The sequence below is a fragment of the Urocitellus parryii genome, chromosome 3 (assembly GCF_045843805.1).
Source record: "Urocitellus parryii isolate mUroPar1 chromosome 3, mUroPar1.hap1, whole genome shotgun sequence".
NCBI classification, from domain to species: domain Eukaryota; kingdom Metazoa; phylum Chordata; class Mammalia; order Rodentia; family Sciuridae; genus Urocitellus; species Urocitellus parryii.
Window position 1 is genome coordinate 23,164,714 of NC_135533.1, and position 23,483 is coordinate 23,188,196.

The 23,483-nt window shown below is 36.8% G+C and overlaps 1 protein-coding gene and 1 non-coding gene across 2 annotated transcripts in view; both read left to right on the forward strand.

The window, feature by feature from the left end:
• The window catches only part of Ube2h (ubiquitin conjugating enzyme E2 H), a 104,906-nt gene that overhangs the window by 60,784 nt on the left and 20,639 nt on the right, over window positions 1-23,483 (forward strand). The window contains exons 2-5 of the mRNA XM_026392788.2: window positions 1,019-1,095; window positions 1,857-1,931; window positions 20,403-20,442; window positions 21,667-21,719. Of these exons, the coding sequence (XP_026248573.1) occupies window positions 1,019-1,095; window positions 1,857-1,931; window positions 20,403-20,442; window positions 21,667-21,719 (245 nt within the window). The remainder of the gene's footprint in view (window positions 1-1,018; window positions 1,096-1,856; window positions 1,932-20,402; window positions 20,443-21,666; window positions 21,720-23,483) is intronic.
• On the forward strand, window positions 17,274-17,352 carry Trnas-aga (transfer RNA serine (anticodon AGA)). The gene has a single exon. It is a non-coding gene; the product is annotated as a tRNA-Ser (tRNA).

Sequence of the window (23,483 nt, forward strand, 5' to 3'; positions counted from 1 at the left end):
GCCATACCACCTAAAATTCCTATCGTAGTGTCATTGTTGAGTTAGTCCACAAAGCAAAGACTTCAAATAGGTTTTAGATTAGTAGCACTGTCTTCTACTAAGATGGATTAATTAGTTTTCTGTAACTGAGTCAGTGAAGCGGTGAGAGCTCCAGGGCCAGGTCAGTTTTTTAGGAAGAGAACTTAGAATTCTGAATTACCTCTCTGTAATTAAAGCCCTGGACCACACCAGAACCTAAAGGCAGGTCTAAAGGGAGTGGAGTCTGGGGAGGAAAATAAATACAACAAATAAAACAGTCTGCCTTATAGTAAAGTTGTATCATTAATTATTTTGAGTATTTCATAAGCCAAGGAGAAAGTTGTGGGGACTTTCCTTAGTTAAATCCTTAATTTTAGGAGCACAGCACTTCTAGTTTAGGAGAATTTTTAGTGACTTACCAGACATGTGAATTTGACTAAAGAGTACTGAATTATGTTGAGGGCTTATTGGGGAGTAGAAGGTATGGTTAGGAAAAATATTAAAAGTGCCCATTTTTCATTTACATATAGGCAGATGTATTCTTATACATTTTCCATATTTAATCTTCACAAATTAAATGCTATTTTCCCAATTCGCAGGGTGAGAACAAAGGGCATTATTTTTTTGTAGTTGTAGATGGACACATGCTTTTATTTTATTTGATTATTTTTATGTGGTGCTGAGGATCAGACCCAGTGCCTCACGTTCTGCTGCTAAGCTACAGCCCCAGCCCACAAAGGGCATTATTTTGTCGAGGCTCACAAACCAAGTAAATGACAGTCCTGGGATTTGAACAGCAGTCTCCCTCTGAATCCAAAGTTCATTCATATTCTTTTCATTAGAGCCAGATGCCTTCTAAACCCTAGAGCTGTTGTGTATTGTGTTGTATCAGTACTATGTCAAGTTTTGGTAACACTTTAGTTGGCATATCTTGGGGATGTTAACAGTAGTTCTTCCTCTGATATAAAGCCTGTGTACTTTCCTTTACCTTCCACCTTAGCATTGAGAGTAAGCATGAGGTTACAATCCTGGGAGGACTCAATGAATTTGTAGTGAAGTTTTATGGACCACAAGGAAGTAAGTATATGTGTTCTTCTTTTATAGTCTTTTATTCTTAAAGACAGAACATCAAGGACAAATAGTAGCATGTATAGTTTTTGCTGAAAAGTAAGTTCAGTTGAACTCTAGAACCAGTGAGAAAACCAATTTCTCATCATAATTACTTTATACACTTTTCTCTCTAATGAGCTATGAGAGTGATTTCTGGGAAGTGCATTTTGGGTTTTGTTGTTGTTGTTGTTTGTTTTTGGGGATTGAACCCAGGAGTACTTAACCACTGAGCCACATCCCCAGCCCCTCTTTGTATTTTATTTAGAGACAGAGTCTCACCAAATTGCTTAAGGCTTGGCTAAATTGCTGAGGCCGACTTTAAACTCCTCCTGCCTCAGCTTCCTGAGCTGCTGGGATTATAGGTGTGCACCACCACACTGGACATTTTGTTCTTGTTTTTTTTGTTATTATTGTTGTTTTTTTGTTTTTTTTTAGTGGGGCTTGGCTGAGATAGGAGAAAAGGGAATGTAAGTAGCTATTACTTACCAGATTATAGTGTTTAATAGAATCAAATAAATTTGAAAGAGACAATCACTGCTGATTTTCCAACTTTTGATGTTTTAAAGTACATAGAGAACCTACTGGTTATAGTAGGGTTCTGACTCTTGAAAGAATTAATTTGAGTGTTTTCAGAAGAGATTAGGGTTTAACATTTAACTTCTACTAAGATTTATTTTCTAATTTAAGGACACAATTCTAATGTTTAACCTTTTTTACTTTTATTCTAGCACCGTATGAAGGTGGAGTATGGAAAGTTAGAGTGGATCTTCCTGATAAATACCCTTTCAAATCTCCATCTATAGGTATGTGAGTACTTGGTTTGGTTTCTCTCCTTAGGGAATTTTGAAATCTAAGAGGAAAAGATATCCTACATTTTGTGGGAGATATTTCTAGAAATGATGATTTAACTGAATTTTTGGTTGGTTAAATCAGTGACTTGGTGGAAACTTCCATAATGAGATAAAGGTGTATATATATATATATATATATATATATATACACACACACACACACACATACATACACACACCTTTGCACGATTATAATGACTTACAGTGTAGATTTTTCTCTTTAGGTGTCAACAAATGGTATATAATATCTGTTCTAATTTTGTCATCTAAAAACCCAGCCTAGATCTTACTTTACTTTGGTTAACCCCAGTTCTGGGTACTAAGCAATGAAACGACTCTTTCATTCTCTCCAATCTTTTTAGCCATATAAACAGTAGACAGAAGAATAGCAACCTCAGTGTGGGATTATACAAGAGGTGTCCTTGCTTTCATCTTCCTTATACCTCAATTTGTGATGTTATTAACCTGTCTTCTCCACTGAGGTGTGCTCAGTAATAATTAAGTTATTTTAGTACTTCTGATTGAAGGTGACAACTCTAAATATTTAAGATTGTAGAATGATAGTTCTCTCATTAACTTTAGTAAACTTTTTTTAACTTTAGTCTATACGTAACTAAAATATTATAAAATATTGACCAATTTTAAGTAAGAGCAGTAAAATAAAATTGGAATATATTGAACAATCTTTGATGGTCTGACTGAGCTTTGTACTGAGAACAGCCAGAGTTAAAATATCTTGGTATCTTGGTACCACTGTAACTGTCTTCAGAGCTAAAGCCAGATAGATCTCCTGGCTGCAAACAACAAAAAAGTTAAAAAGAACCAAAGCTTTCTGAAGTTTTGATTTCATTTCATGCTTCTGTATTTCTTTGTAAGGCAAATAGTACAGAAGAGTTAGGATGGTCACAGACTTAAGTCCAAAAGTGGTAACCTCTTCCTTAATATCTAACTACTTTACATGCTTTAGTATTTTATGCTTTAAAAATATAGAGCATCTATAAATTTGTTCTTAGACTGGAGAACTTTTGTGCTCATTTGAATAATAGAGTGGTAATTTCCTTGAGTTTGTTAGGTGAGTTTTCTAAACCAGCACTCAAGAAGATACTTTATGGATAAATGAATCTGAAATTTTTTCATTGGTTTACGAGCTCCAAGTTTTAGAGTTAGGAATAGTGAAGTGGTATCATGAGGTGTGTAGAGTTTGAAACAACTCAAGAGCGCATCTAACTTTAATAGCTGTGTGGTTGAGGGTATCAGCCTTTTCTTGCCTCCAATCCATGACAGCATGTTGTAGTTCCCTGCCGCTAGTTTATTCATCTCTTACCTTGAGAGGGGTGTTTCTATTCAGACATTTGAAACATGTATGTAGTCAAGTGGTATGGTCTTAAAGCCTTTACAAATTACCCAAACCATGTAAATTCATTCAGACACATCTCATAAATACATTTATTTAAAAAGTAAAAATTAGCCTTCCAAATACAGTTTTGTTACACCACATTCCTAGTCAAAGAGGAGACAATAAACCTTATTGAAATTAGTAGTTAACCTATAGAAATGCAGTTGCATATCCTGTACAAAAGTAGTTATTTCCCAAATATTGTTATTGTTCCAGGTAACATGATTGATTCATTTTAGCTTTCTAAATAAAATAGATAAAAATATCCTAAATATCTACAACTTTATTCAGTATGCCTTTTTCCTGATGCTGTGGTTAGAACAAGGGCCTTGTACATATGAGGCAGGTGCTGTTCCTCTGAACTACACCCCCATCCCTAAAATATCTAAACTTTAGACACTGCTTATTTATTAACAAGCCTGTGTCCTTTCCAAAAAGTCAGTGACCTTGTATAAAATTGACTTGGACAGCTGGCCGTGGTAGTGCACGCCTGCAATCCTAACAGCTTGGGAGGCTGAGGCAGGAGGATCCTGAGTTCAGAGCCAGCCTCACCAAAAGTGAGGTGCTAAGCAACTCAGTTAGACCGGGTCTCTAAATAAAATACAAAATAGAGCTAGGGATGTGGCTCAGTGGTTGAGTACCTCTGAGTTCAATCCCTGGTACCCTGTCACCACCACTGCAAAAAAAATAATTGGGGCAAATGGACAGACCATCTTAACTTCATTAGTTTCCTTTTCCTTTCTGTGTGTTTTCCAAACTTGGTAGTGTCTACAAATGTGTATCATCTTCTCTTAAGGAAGTAGATCTAGTTGAAATATTTGTACAAGCTGTCCTTGTTTCCTCCAAAGGAAGATTGCATAAGAGAGTTTTAATCAGTTGTGTGGGGTGACCCATTTTCAAGTCATCAACAGTGTAATTACTGTTGATGTGCTTTAAGCATTTCGAAAAGCAGTGGCTCACTTAGAAAAGGCAACTTTTCCTTTTTGAGTTGTGTAGATGTTAAATTATACAGAAGGGAAAGGAAATAAAGTAACACATTCTTTTTAAACCTTGTTTCCATTGTATCTGGCAGATGTACATTCCTTCTGAGCCAAATTTTAAGCTCTTATATACTAAGGTGTAGCTGCAATGGGGAATATGTAGCTCAGTGGTATAGCACTTGTCTAGCATTCATGAGACCCTGAGTTCAATTCCCATTGTAGCCCCCCCCCCAAAAAAAAAAAAAGTTGAGATTAAATGTTTTTAATGCTTACATCTTAGAATTTTAAAATATATACCTGTTTAATTGTGTTTGTGTATATTTTCTAATTGTATAAATATCATATCCATTAAGGAGTGTAAGAAAGTTGTGAGAAAAAATAAAGGAAAAAAATTAAAACATTTCATAATTTTATGCCTTAAATGGGTATCATTATTTATATTGTCTGATATTTAAAACATTCCTCTGCATATTTAATGTACATTCGATATAATTTGACATCCTTATCTTTGGGATACTTTTTGAAAACTTAATTTGAGAAGATTTTTAGTAGTTGCCTGATTACATGAGATGTTCTTTTAAACAATTTACATCTATAAATAAGTTCTTTTTCCCCCCCAAATAGTGACATAGCTACCCTAAATCCTCTTGGGAAAGAAAAGGAATATAAATGAGCACCTTGGGAGGTTATGGACTCTTTTCAACCACTTAGAGCTCATCTTTACATTCTCTTTGAATATCATAAGTAATGATGAATCTTGATGCTTTGAAGCTACAAATGAATTTTTGAAATGGTGATTTAATCCCAGAAAGTAAGATGAATAGAAAAACTGAGTAATATCAGTTGGTATAAAACTGGTCCTGTGGGTATTTCCAAAGAGAAATTAGAAAACTTCGTTTACAACTATAACATCATTGAAATATTTACATATTCTTCCAGAAAAGACTGCTTCAAAAGGAATCATATTTAAGTCTCTAAAGTTCTGAGAAGTCAGACTGACTTTTATCTTTTCACTCAGAAATATTTCCTAGAGTACTTAGCAATGCTGCTGGGGATTAGTGACCATGTAGAGTTAAAAGTGAGTGATTAGACATTTATCACTGGTTATCAGGAATGAGAAGTTTTGGACCCAGTTCTCCTTGACCAATGAAAATTGTTGTTCCTCTTCTAGAAAACAAGATAATTGAGTACAGTGGTGCGTGTCTGTAAACCCAGTTCCTAGGAAGGCTGAGACAGGAAGATTGCTTGAGCCTAGGAGTTCAGGGCTAACCTGGGCAACAATAGAAGTAATACCCACGTCTCTTTAAAAAACAAAAAAAAAAAAGAAAAATGTGTTGTTGGAATTAAGTTAATTCTGTATGCTTGATACTGACCAGGACATTAAATACTGAGAGTGTATGGGATCCTTCTGGACATGAGGAAAACTGTAGGCGGCCTTTACCAGTTAGAAGATGAACATAAATAAAATAGCACATGTTCTTTGTGTGTTGGGGGGTGGGCATACTAGGGATTGAACCCAGGAGCACACTGTCCCTGAGCTATATCCCCAGCGCTTGTTTTTTGAGACAGGTCTTGCTAAGTTGCTCAGGCTGGCCTTGAACTTGCGAGCCTCCCATTTTAGCCTAAAGTGTCACTGGGATTATAGGTGTGTGCCAACACATATTCTTTGGTGGCACTGTTTCATTTTGTTTTGTTTTTGTGGTACTGAGGATGGAACCCAGAGCCTTCTTTATATGTGCTAGGCAGGTTCTCTACCACTGAGCTATGCCTGTGGCCCTTCATTGTGTTTTTAGATGAGCTGTGAGTGAGTCAGTGCCTGTTTATAACAGGGTACAAGGAGGAAATGGGTTTTATTTAAAAGAAAATTTGTTTTGTATGTTGAAAGTAGTCTTTAAATGCTTTGAAGATGTGAAGGTGCGTCTGAGAACTTTAGCATCCTTTCAGAACCTCAAGTAATTCCCCAGTCCATGAAGATTTTATTTTATGCAAAGATGTTGTTGCAGAGACTGTATTATTTATTCCCTACTTCTCCACACTCACAGTTTTTACCTAGTACATGTATACTTAGCTTAAACTAAGGAGAAAAGCTTTCATCAAAGAAAATACAGACTTGCAGTTCCAATGGAGGTGAAATAAAGATGAGTGATCTCAGATAAAAAGATAAAAATTTTAGTGTTAAAATTTATTTTTGAAAATTGGAAGTATCCTGAATAGCCCATTGGTAATAAACTAGTTATAGTATGTCTTAATGGACAAAAATGTTTTACAACCATTACTCACGTTTTAACACCATCTTTGAGGAACAAAAAGGAAAATGCAAATATTTTCCATGCAAATTTCAATTGTGAATGTCAAAATATTGGCTATAGTTATCAGTAACTGTTGAGTTAGAGGTTAAAAACATAACTGCTCTGTAATTTCTAAATAGTCTACACTGTGTGCTTTTATTACAAAAGTAAATATTTTTAAAAATATTACAAAGGCATGACCTTTGAATGTCCTGTCCGCATCATTGTCTGCACTTCTGTCTTTCATTCTAGAAAGTCACCAAGCTATCCTTGGCCAGAATTCCTACCTGGTAGCTTGCTAAAAACCTGTCTGACCTGCAGGTTTCCTACCAACCTCCTTTTTTCCTTTAAATTTTAATTGTGTATGCAGGTAAGTGTGCATACTCTTTTCTTTCCTTTTTCTTCTGCTTATAGTCTAATTTTACACACTTCTTCATTCCTTTTCTTCCCCCTTTCCCTCTTCTCTTGTCTTCTCTAGCAGTTCTTACCATACATCTTTTCCTTTGACTCTTCCACTCTCTCCCACCACCCTTGCTCCATGTTTCTCTTCAAAGGGGGCCCAGTATAAAGCTAATGATGGTAATAAGCCTGAGTCAAGGAAAAAGAAAATTGCAAGTCTAATATAGATATAAAACATTAGATTCAGGGCTTTTAGCCTATGAAGGTCTTGAAAGTACCATGAAGTCTTCTTCAGAATGTATAGTAGTTGCCCTCAGATCATATCTACCTAAGTGCTAGATAAAATTAAATTGTTGTTTTATCTTATATTTAAATAGTCATTGCTGGCCAGTGGATTAATAGAATCACATTTTGCTAATTTCAGATAAAAATGTAGAGTATTTTAGGATCTTTTGCAAATACTATTAAGACCAGCATGGGACCCATGTCACCATTTACTTTTATTTTAAAAATAGGAAACTGGGGCTTGGGTTGTAGCTCAGTGGTAGAGCACTTGCCTAGCAAATGTGAGGCACTGGGTTCGAACCCTAGCACCACATTAAAAAAAAAAAACTAAATAAACAAAATAAAAATAAATAAAAAAAATATTTTTTGAAAAAATAGAAAACTATCTTGAAAAATGTAGTTCACAAGTCTAAAAACTAGCTTTTGAAATGCTACCAGTATGTATCTACATGTTCTCTGTGAAGAAGGTCCTTTCCTCAGAGCAAGCTGTGTGTAGTCTGTCTGGATTGTAATTTAATTCCACAGTGGAGTATGCAGGAGAAGTGGGTGCTTAAGAACACTGTTCTGGAGAGACTGCATAATGGTGATCTGAGAATGTCAATAGAATGGCCAGAAAAAATCCAGCAAGCCCATGCAATGTGGAATTTGATGTAAGTGGCATACATCAAGAGCTAGCCAATCATGTATGTCTAAAAAAAATAAAAATAAATTGTATGGTTAAAAAAAAAAAAAAAAGAGCTAGCCAAACCCAGGCAAGTAAATGGAGACAAAATGAAAATCACAGGAAACAATAAGATAGTTAAAATATTATAGTGAGCTGTATAAGTGGCTGTGATCAAGCTGTCATCTAAATAGGATGGTTTAGGTTGTCCTTTCACTGAACTTGGATAACTTGTCAAAATCCCTTTTAAATCTCCCAATCTTGTCATAGGGTTGTTTTTTTGTTTGTTGGTTGGTTGGTTTTTTTGTTGTTGTTGTTTTGTTTTGTTTTTTGTAGTACTGGGGCTTAGACCTCAGAGTCTCCCATTTGCTAGGCAAGTGACTCTATCACTGAGCTACATTCCTTTTGAGACCAGATCTCACTGTCCAGCTTGGCCTTCCATCTTGTGATTCTCCTGCCTCAGCCACCCAAGGAAGTGGGATTACAGGTGTGAGCCAACCTGCCTACCTATTATCATGTTTCTTCATTGAAAAATACTTTGATAATCAGTGAGCCATATATATATATATCTTTTGCCAGTGATTAAGGAAAATGATTCAATCTTTTTTATTGTTAGAATTGTAGACTCTTCTGGAATAATTTTTTTCCCCACTATGGCCAGAAATACCTTACACTATTTTTGGAGTGTAATTTTATAATATGGTATGACTAAACTAACTATAGAACTTAGAATATTTACCATATATTTTCTATGTTCCTCAGTGAAAACATTCTACAGTTACTCCCTCAAGAACTAGTTTGAGTAACTTAAGTGAGCAGTATTTAGTCAGGGTGGAGAGGAGTGTGTCATTCATGAGAGGTGTTGCTTACTCATTTAACAAAGGCCTATTTGGGCCACTGTATTTCCACAAATAAAATAAATTCTTGGGCTGAGGAAGCAAAATTTCATTAAGATCATCTGTATACTTCTTTACTTCCATGACCTTGGGTTTGAATTTAGTTCCTGTCTCAATTAGTTATATCACTACACAATAGCAGTTATATATCTTTTGAATTCCAATCAAGAGAAGCAAAGTTCTAAGAGGAAAGGTTTTTTTTTAATAGTATTTTTTAAAATATTTTTTTAGTTGTAGATGGACACAGTACTTTTATTTTAGGGATCAAACCCAGTGCCTCACACATGCTAGGTAAGTGCTCTGCCACTGAGCTACAACCCCAGCCCTAGGAGGAAAGTTTTGTAAATGTTCTTTGAGATAAAGCTCTGAAAATATAGCCATAATTAAAAGCTTTCTGTTGGGGGCTGGGGATGTGGCTCAAGTGGTAGTGCGCTCTCCTGGCATGCGTGTGGCCCGGGTTCGATCCTCAGCACCACATACAAAGAAAGATGTTGTGTCTGCCAAATACTAAAAAGTAAATATTAAAATTCTCTCTCTCTCTCCCTCTCTCTCACTCTTTCTTTAAAAAAAAAAAAAAAGCTTTCTGTTTACTGGTGTTCTGAAAATGAGATTTTTCAGGATGAATTTCTAAAAACTTAGTCCAGTGACTGAGGTTTAAGAGTCATATGACATGATCTTCTGATTCCACAAATTTATTGGATTTCTGCTGTGTACTGGACATTATTCTAGGTGTTAAAAATTCAGAAGTGAGCAAATAAGTCTCGATACTTTCTTTCGAGGGAAGAAGATAAAGCAAAATATAAAATTTTGATAGCTTTATACAGAGAGTTGATGTAATAGAATAGCTACCTTGGGTTACATATTTAGGAAAGCCTCTCTGGTAAAGAAAACTTAAGCTGAAACTCAAATAAAAACATAAGCCAGCCTGATCCCTATAGACTAGGGAAAGAGCATCCAAGCAGAAGAAACCACAAGTGTCAGTGCACTTGGCTGATGGGGGCTAGGTAGAAAGTGAGGTGTAATATAGGGCCCAAACATAGGCAGGGGCTTTGTAAGCTAGGTTAAAGGTGTGAATTTCATTTTGTTTAATGGAAAGATTGTCATAAGGTTTTAAGAGGAGTAAAAGGTTAAGTTGTTGTTGTGGTTGTTGTGGTGGTGGTTTTTAATGTTTTGGCAGTACTGGAGATTGAACCCAGAGATGCTCTACCACTGAACTACATCCCAAGCCCTTTTTATTTTATTTTAGGACAGAATCTAAGTTGCCCAGATTGGCCTTGAACTTGCAGTCCTCCTGTCTCAGCCTCCTGAGTCACTGGATTATAGGTGTGCACCACTGTGCCCAGCAGATTTCATTTTTAAATGATCACTCTACTGCTATGGGGAAAGTGAGGGTGACAGGGTAAAAGTAAAATTATACAAGCTATTATCAGGAACAGATTTTCTTTGTGATTCTTCTGTTCTTCCCCATCGCCTTGTTCCATGTTTTTCTTCAAAAAAGAGGCCCGGGTTAGAGCTAATAGTAATGGTAATAATATTAAGAAGCTCTGGTCTAGATCTTTGTAGCTTTATGGAAATTTGGCTATATTAAGGGTACCATCCAAATTGAGGAGAAGCGTACCTAAAAGAAGTAGGGTAGGTCTGTATTTTAAATTTTTAATGGAAGATTTGGAAGGATATTTAAATGTTCTTTGTAGGGAGTTGTCTAGAAAAGAGGGAAGCTTGGTGATGCTGGGAATTGGAAGGAGGATTGGAGGAGCCATGCCTTTGGAAAGGAAAGGGCAAGGTCAGAGCACAGAGGACTGTTGTTGGCAAGAGCATGAGCATTGGTGTGAGCTGTTGAGGAAAGAGAATAAAATATGTATGCAGGGAGGATTTTAGAAATGGAAAGTAGGGGGTTCTGCCAGTTGGCTCCCATCTTAAAATGGGCAAGGAGAGAAGGATGAGGGAGGAAAAGGAAGTGGGAAATTTGCAGAATGAAGCAAGTGAAAAACTCATTGAGAAATGGGGGGAGCAAGATGCTAGAGAAAGGAGAGAGGAAAGTTGTAGGTGATGTGGAGTTCATAGAAGGTAATTGATGAGCCTATCTTGACAAGTTGGTATATATTTGTTTATTTACATCATACCTCCCTGGCAGTTCAATAGATAGGAAATCCATTAAGGCAGCTCCGGCTCTATTTTACTGATAGCACTCACTCCAGCAAATACTTAGGGTTTGATAACATTGCCTATTCCAAAGAATGTTTGAATAAGTGAGTGAATGAATTTCTACTTAGTGGCAGGCACCCTTATGTCCAAGTATAGTTGGTCCTCCAAATCCAAAGATTTTTTTTTTTTTTTAAGTGTAGATGGACACAACACAATGCCTTTATTTTTATGTGGTGCTGAGGATCGAACTCGGGTCCTGCCCATGCTAGGCGAGCACTCTACCACTGAGCTACAATCCCATCCCAAAAGATTCTTTATCCATCGATTCAACCAACAACCATGGATCAAAAATATTCTGGAAAAATAATTTGCATCTATACTGAAAACATTTTTTCTCTTGTTATTCCCTGAAAAATACAGTGTAACAATGTAGCAAGTATATTGTATTATATATTATGAGAGAAGACATAAAGTACATGATATATACTTTATATATATATATATATATATATATATATATATACACACACACACACACACACACACACACACACACACATACATATACACTTTATATGCAAATGTTGTGCCATTTTAGAGTAGGGACTTGAGCAGATTCTAGGGGAGGAGGTGAGAACCACTCTCCCTTGGAACTGAGGAATGAATATAGAGAGAGTATGCATGATTGACTTGCTCCAGTTGTAGATTTGCTGGGTGGGCATTTTGGAGGGGAGAGAGCAGGGGATTTTTCAGAGGATTGCTAGAGCAGAGTGGTAATAGTGATGGTTCTTCATCACCTTAGAGGGACAGAGGACAGAGGTTCAGTGAAGTTTAGAGTGCTGGCAGGTAGAAAATGGATCCATAAGTTGGAGTTCACAGGCAAAAGACTAGTTCATGGGATAGGAAGCTCCTTCACAAGGACAGGAGACAATGTTAGGGGAGGGAATGTCTGAATTTGTGATATGGGAGGTAGAACTCTTTATAGGGATAACAGTTCAAGGTATGTTCTGGGAAATGTGAAGTGCAATGAGAGGAAAGGTCATTGAAGAGAAGTATAAGGAACTGAGATGCCAGGGTGTCAGATGTGTGGTCTTAATAGTAATGTGACTGAAAAGGACAGGATTTGAGTGAAGAGAGGCTTAGGGACCAGATGCTAAAGTTTTTAGGGAAAAAGCCAGTGGTCAAATTGGCCTTATTGATATGAAAACCTGCTTTAAGTGATCTGCATTATCTAAATCCATTTCCTTTCATCTTACTATTAGAGGACAAACAAGTTTTTCCTCTCCTCCTCTGATAGTAACCTTGCTTTTGCTTATTACCATCAGAGGACTTTTCCATTTCCTTCTGGAAGTTGACTTATGTCCATTTGAATTCTGCCTTTGACAGTTCATTATTATATAATCTTTCCATTGCTATATAAAAATTCCATCTTACTTGCTGCCTGGGTGCCTGCTTTAGAGTGGGTGACCTCTAGCTTTTTGAGCTGGTTATTCTGACGTTTTTTTGGTATTAAGTCCACTTTTTTTCCTTTTAGGATTTGATATCAGAATGGAAACATGTATTCTTGGCTTTCTTTTTCTTTAGTTAAACTGAATTTCTGTCAAAAACGACAAGAGTAATGTCTTATCTCCTTTTGAAAAACTTGTTCACACAGATTAAAGATTTGTTTATATTCCTGGTATTGGTGAAAACCATATTGTTAAAAGGAACTTTAGTGATTAGGTCATCTAGTCGCCTCATTTGAAGGATGGGAAAAAATGAGGCTGAGATATATCATTACTTACTTGTTGCAGAATCTGCCTTCCATTCTCTTGTTGTTTTGTTCATTTTCTCACCATACCAAATGCAGTCAGAATGGTCTTTTAAAAAACCATTATAGAGTAACTATATTTTCCATTTCCAGTGTGAAAAGATTATAAGCATATTCCCTGAATCAAAATATCCTCTAATATTCTTAACAGTACCTAAAGGCTTAAGAGATGGATGCATAGGGCAGATAGTTTCATTTTTAGGATAAGGAAAGTGAGGTGGAATTACTTGCCTAAACTCTTTAAACTGAAACTAACATCAATGAATGCTTACTGGAATATATCATTAGAAAATGTAGACCACATATTAATTCATTTAATCTTCATGACAGTCCTATGATATGTAGAGAACATTATTTCATCTGGTTTTAGAAATAAGGGAACAGAAAGTCAAAGAAGTAAGTTGTGAGTGGTAGAGACTTGAAATTGGGTCTTGTGATTTCAAGTCCAATGTGTTCTATATTGTCCTGCCTCTGGCCATGAAACTGCTGCTGGATTCCAACAGTATGGTTATACAAAAGACCAAGAGACTAAAAGATAAACTCTGGAAATGGGAAAGAGGTTACAGTCTTCCAAAAATGAAACAGCTAAGGTTGTGATGATCTGCTAGGTCAGTAGAAGGATTATGCTGTTGAAGGATAACTCTTCACCTTTTCTTAGATATAAATGAACTTTTCTTATCCATCCAGCCCATTCCTCAGATTCCATATTATCAGAGAGAAAGGAAGAAACAGAAAAGAGGACCCCTTGTTGAGTTTAGCTCTCCTGAACACACACAGGATCAGTTCAGAAGTTCCCATGACACAGGGCATTGAGTGAGCTCCTTGCTTGGTTCCTCACCCAAGAAGAGACCAGCCCAGGTCCATCTCTCCTGAGTAGGAAAGGCCCACCTCTCTGAAGAGACTTCTGCCCGGGTGCAGGCTGGGCCTGGCTCTCTGAGGTAAGATGAAAAATTTGTTAGAGTGTGCACTAATGCACACTAATAGACACAGCCTCTGGCTGTCACAGATGAGACTGGCAGCATCACTTCCCTTTGAATCAGCTGCAGTATTCTGACTCAGGTCATCTCCATGTTAGGAACTGAGATCCAAGTTACTAGCCTTTAAAAATTTTTGTCTGAGATATTACATGGGAAGATAAGGTCTGATCTTTTTGTGTGTGTGTGTTGCTGGGGATTGAACCCAGAGCCTTGTGCATGTGAGGCAAACACTCTACCAACTGAGCTATGTCCCCAGGCCAAGGTCTGATCTTTAATAAGTATATATAGATTCTTTTCTTTTTGGTGTTGGGGATTGAACACAGAGATCTCGTGCTTAATAAGTACATGCTCTACCACTCAATTATACCCTAGCCCCTGAACATGTTTTAGACAGTCATACCTAGTTAAATGGAATTAAGTCATTTTGGTTGTGAATAGTCTACCTTATGTGGGCATTTGTCCTAAAGGTAGAAATATCAGAATGACTTAAATGTTTTCACACAGTAATCATAAACTTACCATTGTTACATCAGGCCACAGCTGCTTTAACCATCTTAGTATAGGTCCATTGTATTCCTGGGAAGGGAGCTCATTTTTGCCTTTGGCACTTTTCATCAGCTTCCACTAGGGTAGACTTAGACAAGTGACAAAGGAAACACGCTAACTTCTCATTATCGTCAAGGTAATTCTGAGTGAAGTTTCTGGATAGATAATTGATATTTCATCACCCACAAATTTGATAATTAATATCCCCTCCTCAAATAAAGGAAATTAAAGCAGAAAATTAAAAGATTAATTTTCATCTCATTTATTCACACATTTACCTCAACATTAGAAGTTAGTTACTCAGGTGTGTACAACTTTGTACAGAGCTCGTTTGGGTTGGATATAGAAATAAGCTGAAATAAGGGGCTGGGGTTGTGGCTCAGTGGTAGAGCACTTGCCTCATCCGTGTGAGGCACTGGGTTTGATTCTCAGCACTACATAAAAATAAATAAAGATATTGTGTCCATGTATAACTAAAAAATACATAAAAATAAATAAGCTGAAATAAAAACCAATTCTCAGCATGATTTGGCTTCTTGATGTTTACTTTCTCTTCTGGAGCAGTTGAGTATTGGAGTGGAATAAGCAAAAGCACAGAATAGTTTTCTATTGTAATAATTTGTGTGTGTGTGTGTGTGTGTGTGTGTGTGTTAAGATAGTTTTGCATCAATTAAGCATGGTTTGGATTTCTTCTCCTAGCTAGATATTTATTCCTAGCCCCCCGCCTTTTAATAAGTAGCTAGAGCAGTGCCTGATAATAATATCCAGAAGATTTAAAGGAGTTCTCATTTTCTCTGGTGGAGATAACTGAAATATATCATTACAAAATGTAGTAAATAAAATCTCAAGTCATATAGATTAAAAATTATTTGATGGGCTCAGGTAGAATGCTTGTCCTAACACATTTGAGGCTCTGTGTTTGATCCCCAGCACTAAAAAAAAAAAAAGGAAAAAGACTTGCCGCTTCCTTTTATCATGTTTCCAAGAAATAAATTTTTTTTTTCAAAATATGTTCTCTTAAAATATCTTCAAAATAGTTCCTGGTTGAATGGAAACAAGTGTTGGGAAAATTTTCTTCTTGCAGACATATTCATTAGTGGGGTGATACCCTTGCCAAAAGGAAGGAGAACATGCCAGGGCAAACACTGGGTCCTGAGAATGTTCCTTCTCTGAATTCCTAGCCTGTTCTTTCCCAGTCTCCCATCCTGGTCCAGAAGTTCCATTGTTGGCATCGTTGTCCAGAATGTAAATGAATGCCAGAAATACTGCTCACAGCTTGTCCAAGAACAAATGCAAAGGAGACATGTCCCTTTTCGTGGACTTACTTTGGATACATTCTTTTAAACAATTAAAAAAGCTTGGAATAAGGAGAGGTCATTTTAATTTAGAAAATGTGTTTTGATAGCATTGGTCTAGCAGTGTCTTCTCAAAGGCAAGGTTACAAACTCTGATTTCACCTACTTTGAAATTGTCAGTAGGTTTTAGAGCTCTTTGTGGTAGTTTTGTTTTGTATTCTCCACAATACTTTCATAACTAAAAAATGCTGCCTTATAGATCAGTTTTCTTTAAGGTCTTTAGCATTGGACATTTCCCTAAGTCCTCTCGTCTCAGAACTCTGTTCATTATAGTTATAGTTAACTCCTAGATTTTTGGTGCTGATAGGACCTTTTGAAATAGAATAAGAGTAGGAATTTTGGAAATCTAGCTATTTTTCTTTATAGATAAAGAAACATACCCCAGAAGTAAAGTGACTGACCCAGGGCCTATGGTTGAGAGCAGAACTGGGATTAGAACTGTTGTGTAGTACTTTGCTCTTTGCTGTCTGCTTCTGCCCTGTTCCAGAGCTCATATGGTATTTTAGTCTTGCAGGGCACTAGGGACAGGGCCCAATTCACTTATTACTAAAGCATGTTTACTAAGTCCTTTTTGGGCCTGTCTACTATGTACTTCTAGACTCAACCAGGCCAAATCTAGATTTAATTGAAAACAGTGTAGAACCTATATTGATTCCAAATGTATTCTCCAGGCCATGGTCAATGAGGGAAGCACTTTAATCTTTTAGAGACAGTTTTGATAAACATTTAAAGTTCTTTACCACAGCTGTTTTCTTGACTTACACCTTTAAGGTGCCCTGTGGCATCAAACTGTTGAAGCTTAATTCATTTCTAGGATTCCCTTTCCATTTTATGTGAGACCAGCCATTCCTCATCTTCTTTCCCCAACACTGAACTGCTATGAGTTGATTGAGCTGTTCTCCAACTAGCCTTTCTTTTTTAATTCAATGATATGGATACTATATTAGTATGTCAGACACTAGCTTCAGTGGCTTTGTCTCCCTCAGAATGTAAAAGAGCCCTCAGTGTGCTGATCACCTCTGTGACCCACTTCTGGTCTTATATCCCTTATTCCGTTTCAGTGTCACTAATGCCTTTGCTGACCTTCAAATGCATTAAGCAAACTCCTGATATGCTTTGCACTTGAGCATTTGGGCTGAGTAAATGTTCTTCCCCTTGGTGCTCTTGCTCCTCCTTCAGAATAAGGCATCTTCTCGGGAAGGCCTTTCCTCACCATCATTTTTAAAATTGCAACTCCTATCCCAGCCTTCCTATAACACTAGCCACTTTAATTTTTTTTTTTTAGTTGTTGATGGACTTTATTGTCTTTATTTATATGTGCTGATGAGGATCGAACCCAGTGCCTCATGCATGCTAGGTGAGCACGCTACCACTGAGCCACAACCCCAGCCCCAACACTAGCCACTTTATAACCTAGCACTTATTTTGTTTCTGCAGGTGATTCTCATCTATAGCCAGCATCAGGAACTTTTGCCATAGATACTCTCCACTAGGTATTAGTTTTAAGGGTTCTAACAGAGGCAGGATTTTAAGTAAGTACCAAGAATATATTACTTGGTGCTGAGGGTATGGCTCAGTTGGTAGAGTGCTTGCCTAGAATGCACAAGGCCCTGGGTTCAATCCCCAGCACCACCAAAAAAAAAAAAAAAGAACATATTTTTCCCATAGTAGAACCATTCTCTTTAGTTAGACTACATGGTGGGCCAACATTGTTTCCCAATCCTCAGAAAGTTTCTTGGGCTCGGGGAGTAACAGTGGTAGTGCCTAGTACAAGTGAGGTCTTGGGTTTCATCCCTGGCCTCACCGTGCCCATCCCCCCCCCCAAAAAAAAAAAAGTTTCCTTGCATTAGGGATAACAGCATATTCCTATGTAACTGATCTTGAAGATGACATGCCTTAGAACCCAAGGGTTTTTTGATTAATGCTGTGGTATATACTTGTAATCCCAGAGACTGAGCAGGAAGATCAAAAATTTGAGGCTGCCCTTGGCAATTTAGCAAAACCTTGTCTCAAAATGAAAAGGGCTAGAGCCGTAACTCAGTAGTAGAAGGCCCCTGGGTTTATCCCCAGTACCATTCCCCTCCCCCAAAATTGTTTTAAGCAAGAGAAATTAAGATGTGAACATGATAACTTTCTCTTAAAAGGGTTCAGCACTGGTTAACTCATGTATAATTAGATTACTTTAGAAGACTTGATGTTGTTTAAAGAGTTTTTTGTTTGTTTTTGTACTAGAGATTAACCCCAAGGCTGCACTCATGCTAGGCAAGCACTCTACCACTGAGCTACATCCCCAGGCTTTTTTATTTTGAGATAGTTACACTAAGTTGCCCTTGCTGGCCTTGAACTTGAGATGTACCCACCTCAGTCTCCCAAGTCACTGGCATTACAGGCCTGGACTGCTGCACCCAGACTGAAAGTGATTTTTGTTTAACTATTGACATTACACATTGTAGAAATTTAGGAGAGTCAAAAGAAGAGAGAAATCATGGGGGAGTCTCTCAAAAATGACTACTGTTGACACTGGCCTTTCACATCTCCTCAATCCCACTTCTGGTACAGGGGTGACAGAGGGAGTGATAGGATATGGAAAATGCAGGGGAGAAAAGGCCTGCACCATCAAGAACTGGACACTGCTAATCTTTGTTCATATTTGCTTCCTGTTTCTTGTCTATGTGCATGCTTGTATTAAAAATTTAAAAAAATAGTAAATAATATACAAGCACTTTGTCCCTTTTTAAAAGGAATATAGTGACAGATAAAATCATTTTTAATTGCTATTTCCTCTTCTGTTCCCTATTCCCACCATGACCATGGCCCTGTACCCTACATGAAATACTTTTACAACTTTGATATGTTTTTCCATACTTAAAGCATGGCGATAAGAATTATTGCTTTATTTTAGTATGCTGTAACTATATAATTGTTATGTGTTTTTTCTTTTAACTGAGCTTCATCTCTATCCAAGTTAGTGCATATTGGTCTAGTTGATTATGTTTGGCTGTATAGGACTCCCAAGTATATGGGTACTCTATAGCTCATCTCGTGTTCATGAGGTTGAATTTGGTTCTAGGCTTTTATAACAATGCTGCTATGAATAACTATGGCCATCTGGAACTTTTCCCCCTGCTTTTTAATATTTAGGCATGACCATTTCTATCAGCTTATTATGATCTCTTCATAAAATACATACATCTTAAGTCTAGACTTTGAAACATCTTCATTTTCCTTAATGAAAAATTAATATTGAACCTGGCTTTTGTTTTGGGGCCGGTGGGGGGCATCTAAAGAATTTAAACACTCTTCATTATAGTAGATAAAACTGTTTCAGTACAGAGAGTACAAAAGAATATAAAAACAGAAATTGAAGCAGGATTAGTACTTGGAGTAGCTAGAGCAATCAAAGACTGGAATATTGGAGGTTTTGTATTCTTTTCCCACAATTGCTAATTCGAATAAAGTTTCTAAGATTTTTGGAGATAATATCCATGGCAGCTCACTTGCAGCACTTGCGGTGCTGCCTCTCTGCATCTTTAAGACTCTTCCCCTTTCCACATGCCCCCTGTGTCCATACCTTATACACATTGCATTTATTTCTTCCTGGCTCTTGTCCTTCTTTAGTGACCTTTTGGAGAATGGTGTATTGTTTCATTTTTGTACCCTAAAAAAGCACAACTGCTGTCATGTAGGTGTTGCTGCTATGTTTCTAATGAGGGAATGAACCTGTGGGGATAGGTGAGGGAAGGTGGGGTTGGGGCACAGCAATAGCAAAAACTGCCGCACTAAGGAACTTGAATTTACTGCAAGTTTGGAATGGAATAAGAGAGTCCTAAATAAGGAAATAAAGTGGAAAAAATAACAATATGACAGCTTTGACAGTAGATCTCTGCTTTAGAGTATTGTCATTTGCATATACAAATATTGCTTAAATCATTGATTCTAAGTTAAAAAATAATTTCTCCTTGCAATTTAAACAGCAGTACATTAAAATCTGTACTTGTTTTTTAGGGGAAAAAAAATCCCTGACAGATACAGCCATCTTGAAGAATTTTTTAAAACTCCTTGCCTAATTTCTTAGTTGCCTCAATTTTAATCAAGATGGGTTTCCTTAAATGAGTAGACAAAATTAAAGGAAATATTTTGGTCACTTCTTGTGAAATCCTTTGTGGTTTGCAAGTGGTGTTCCTACAGCATTTCAACAGCTTCATTCATGTTCCGTACAAGGTGTAGCCTAATGATGATGGTAAATGAGCCTCAGAAGGAGAAGTTCAAGTGCAGAACCTAAAGTTTAGAGCTTGAACAATAAAACTGTGTGTGTGTGTGGTGGGGGGTTGTCAGTGAAGTTTCTTAATGTTTATCATAACACTAGTTGTAAATCATTTAGTATTAAAAAAAATCTTTGGGCAAGTACCTTCATAGCTTAGGAAGCACTTGCTTTTAAAATTATTTTGTATAAAGCTTCATTACTTCCCGAAAGTTGTTTGTTTGTTACTAGAACTCTCATATATTTTAGTTAATTGGAGCCAACAGAATATAGTCTTATCAATAGCCAATGATCTAAGGTTGAAAGTATTGGTTTATGAGTATTATCACCTTTTTCCTTATCATATTGAAGTTGTTTCTGACATACTTTAAAACTCATTGTTCTCTGGATACTTTTTGCTGCTAATTAACATCTCTTTTTACAGGATTCATGAATAAAATTTTCCATCCCAACATTGATGAAGCGTAAGTAACTATTTAAAAATGTTTACATTTTAGTAGCAACTGCTTTTGATTAGAGTTCCTTTTTCTCTCCTGGTCATGAAATAATCTGTATTTATCATCTAGGATTTTATGGGGGAGGTGGACTATGAGTGTCATTTAAACTGTACAGTCCTAGGGATATGCTCTTCTAAACCACTGAGTTCTGGTTCGCTGTACATTGTTAATTTTTTCCATTGTCATGCCTGCATCCTTCACTTCCCTTGATATCCAGCTAACATTTGCAATATTTCACATCTTAGTTCTCATCATATAGACACAGCTCAGAGATCTGTTTTTGGCATACAGATTTGCCATTTTTAGCCCATGAATGTATTTCTTAGTTCTTGAGAGAAAAGCAACCATGAATGACTAGTTTCGTTTCAGTTCTGAATCTTCATTTTCATTTTCTTTACTTGTGGTGTTAATGATATGTTAAAGTGGTCCCAGTGCAGCCTTTGTGTCCCTCTCCAGTGCTATTTAGAAAGCATGACCATTTGGACTGCAGTTTTTACTTTTCACAGTATCCCATTTTGCCCTCATAAAGCTTACCTGTGAGATTTCTCTGAACTTTGTGTGAGTAGGTTTGGTACATATATTGTGTCCCTTTGTGCTTTAATATTTCAGCATATCAGTCATCCTAACAACAAAATGTAGTAATCAAAGTAGTTTCCAGATTCAGGAACTTAATGTAATACTCTAGTTTATTGCTATATTGTAGTAATGTACTTTTTAGCATTTTTTCCCCTTTTAGTAAAAGATTTAGTCCAGAACCACATATTACATTTATTTGTCATATTTCTTTAAAATTACTTTCATTTAGACTATAGATAATTTATTTTACAAGTTCTCCCTCAATTTGGATTTGTCCGTTTCTGTATTAGTTTCAGGGTATGCACACGCTTAATCAAACACAGGGAAAATTTGTGTTTATCAGGGTATCACAGCTCTATCTGCCCCTTGTTTCCAATGTTAATTCCAACCACCTGGCTCAGGTGTTTATTGGCTTCTTATAATTATTTTTCCTTTTCAGTCTGTAAGGAGACACCTATGACCTTGTAAATATTTTGCTCCTCATTATACTTTCCCCATTTTTTAAATTTAAGGATCTATTAAAAGTGTTTTCATGATAAATAAAATTAGTTGCCAGATACATGCAACTAACTTTCTAATTTTTTTAAAAAATACCATTCTTTCCATCTGTTTCAGGTCAGGAACTGTGTGTCTAGATGTAATTAATCAAACTTGGACAGCTCTTTATGGTGAGTTTGGCCATGGAATACCTTTTGGAGGTGTTGAGATGCTGCCTAAGAAAATGTTGTTGGTTTTTCTTCTCTGGTTTAAGATGCTTTGTTGGGACGGGAAGGGATTTTGAAGGACTGGATGATAAAGTGTGTTGAGTGGGAAAAAAAAAAAAAAGCTTCAGTTTAGCAGTGCAAGTTTAAAATATTTTTGAGATACTGAACTTAAGGCATATGTATATAGGCACAAGTACATGTGGAAATTTTTAAATATGTGTATTATATTCAGAAGCACATTGCAGATCCCTGTTTATATGTAATATGATTTAGTTTTGGGAAAACTCTTAGGAATGTCCCTCTGAAATGAAATGAATGGTGTAGTAAGTGGTATTCAGGAATCATTTCTTTCAAAGGCCACAAGCTCTTTATGAAGCAAAATTTATTTAGCCTTTCTTTAGGGCTGAAATTAATAACTTATCTCTTGCAGTGAATGAACAAATGAATGGCCCATCTCTGCAAAATACTAAACTGAAAATCACAGAGATAGGAGAAGTATCAAGCCTTTTTTCCTTGAGATTGTGACCAGGTTGGGGAGCTGAAAATATTTTTTAAGTATATTTGAAGTTAGAGATAAAAGCGAATCTGTTTGTTCTACCCATATGTCCAAATTCTCAGGCTAGACATTCCTTGCTCTGGTGGTTCCACCCCATGAAACTCCTCTGATTCTCCTGTTGGCACTCATCCTGGATACCCTCACATTTTACGGTTCTTTCTGGCCTACTTTTACTTTGTACTCTGTATTTGTTGATTTTACCTTCATTTATTGTGCTGCTAGCTTGTTTCCTACCTTAAAAGTTGTCAGGTGCATGTGTTATCTTAAAAGTCCTGGGACTCTTCACACAGTCCATTATGGTTTGCAAGAGTGAGTGAGTCAGTTGCTAAAGGACGAAAAACAGCTTCCTTTAGTTGAAGAGTCAGGAGACATTTTAATGGTCTAAGGTGGGTAAGGCATCTTGGTCCTCCCAGATATCTTTGTGCTTGTTAGTGAATGAGAATCACAGAGGAGGGTTGGTCACCAGCTCACAGTTAACACCCCTCCCCCCATTCTCTATTCAGGAATTATTTCCTCTATTTGCAGTTCTCTTCCCTGATCTTTGTGTGGTTTGTACCTTCTTTTCTCACTTCAAGCATCACTTCCTCAGAGAAGCCTCCTTTCCTAACCACTCCATGATATGGTACCTTGCTTTAGATAAGTTTTTAAAACTCATTTATTGTTTCTCCTGTCCTATTGAGTTAAATACTCCACAAGAGTAAGGACTTTGTCTTGCTGCTTGTCTACACACACACATTCACATACCTAAAACCATGCCTGGTGTACAGGACAGGTTCGACTATTTGTTAAATGAATGAATTAACCATGCCCAAGTACTGTTTTAACATGCGTGTTTTAGGGAGATGATGGCTTAAGAAGATGAAGCAACAAGAGAGAACATATACTCTGAAGTTGATTAAACGGATTCCTTTTAAGACTTTTTTGTGGGGGGTTGTTAAAAAAAAAAAAAGTCTCATGGCAGGCTGCCTGGAATATCTGATGTAATGATGTAGTTTTCCTCAAACTACATTCACATTTTAGAAATGTATACACATCAAGATACTGCAAGCTGGTTTCAATTACAGTGGTTTTAGTTTAATCAAAACCTTTTTTCTAGAAGAGGTTTGCTGATTCTCAAACACCTCATGTCTCAGAACAATTTTTTTAGTAACTGTTTTATTGTAATTAACAAA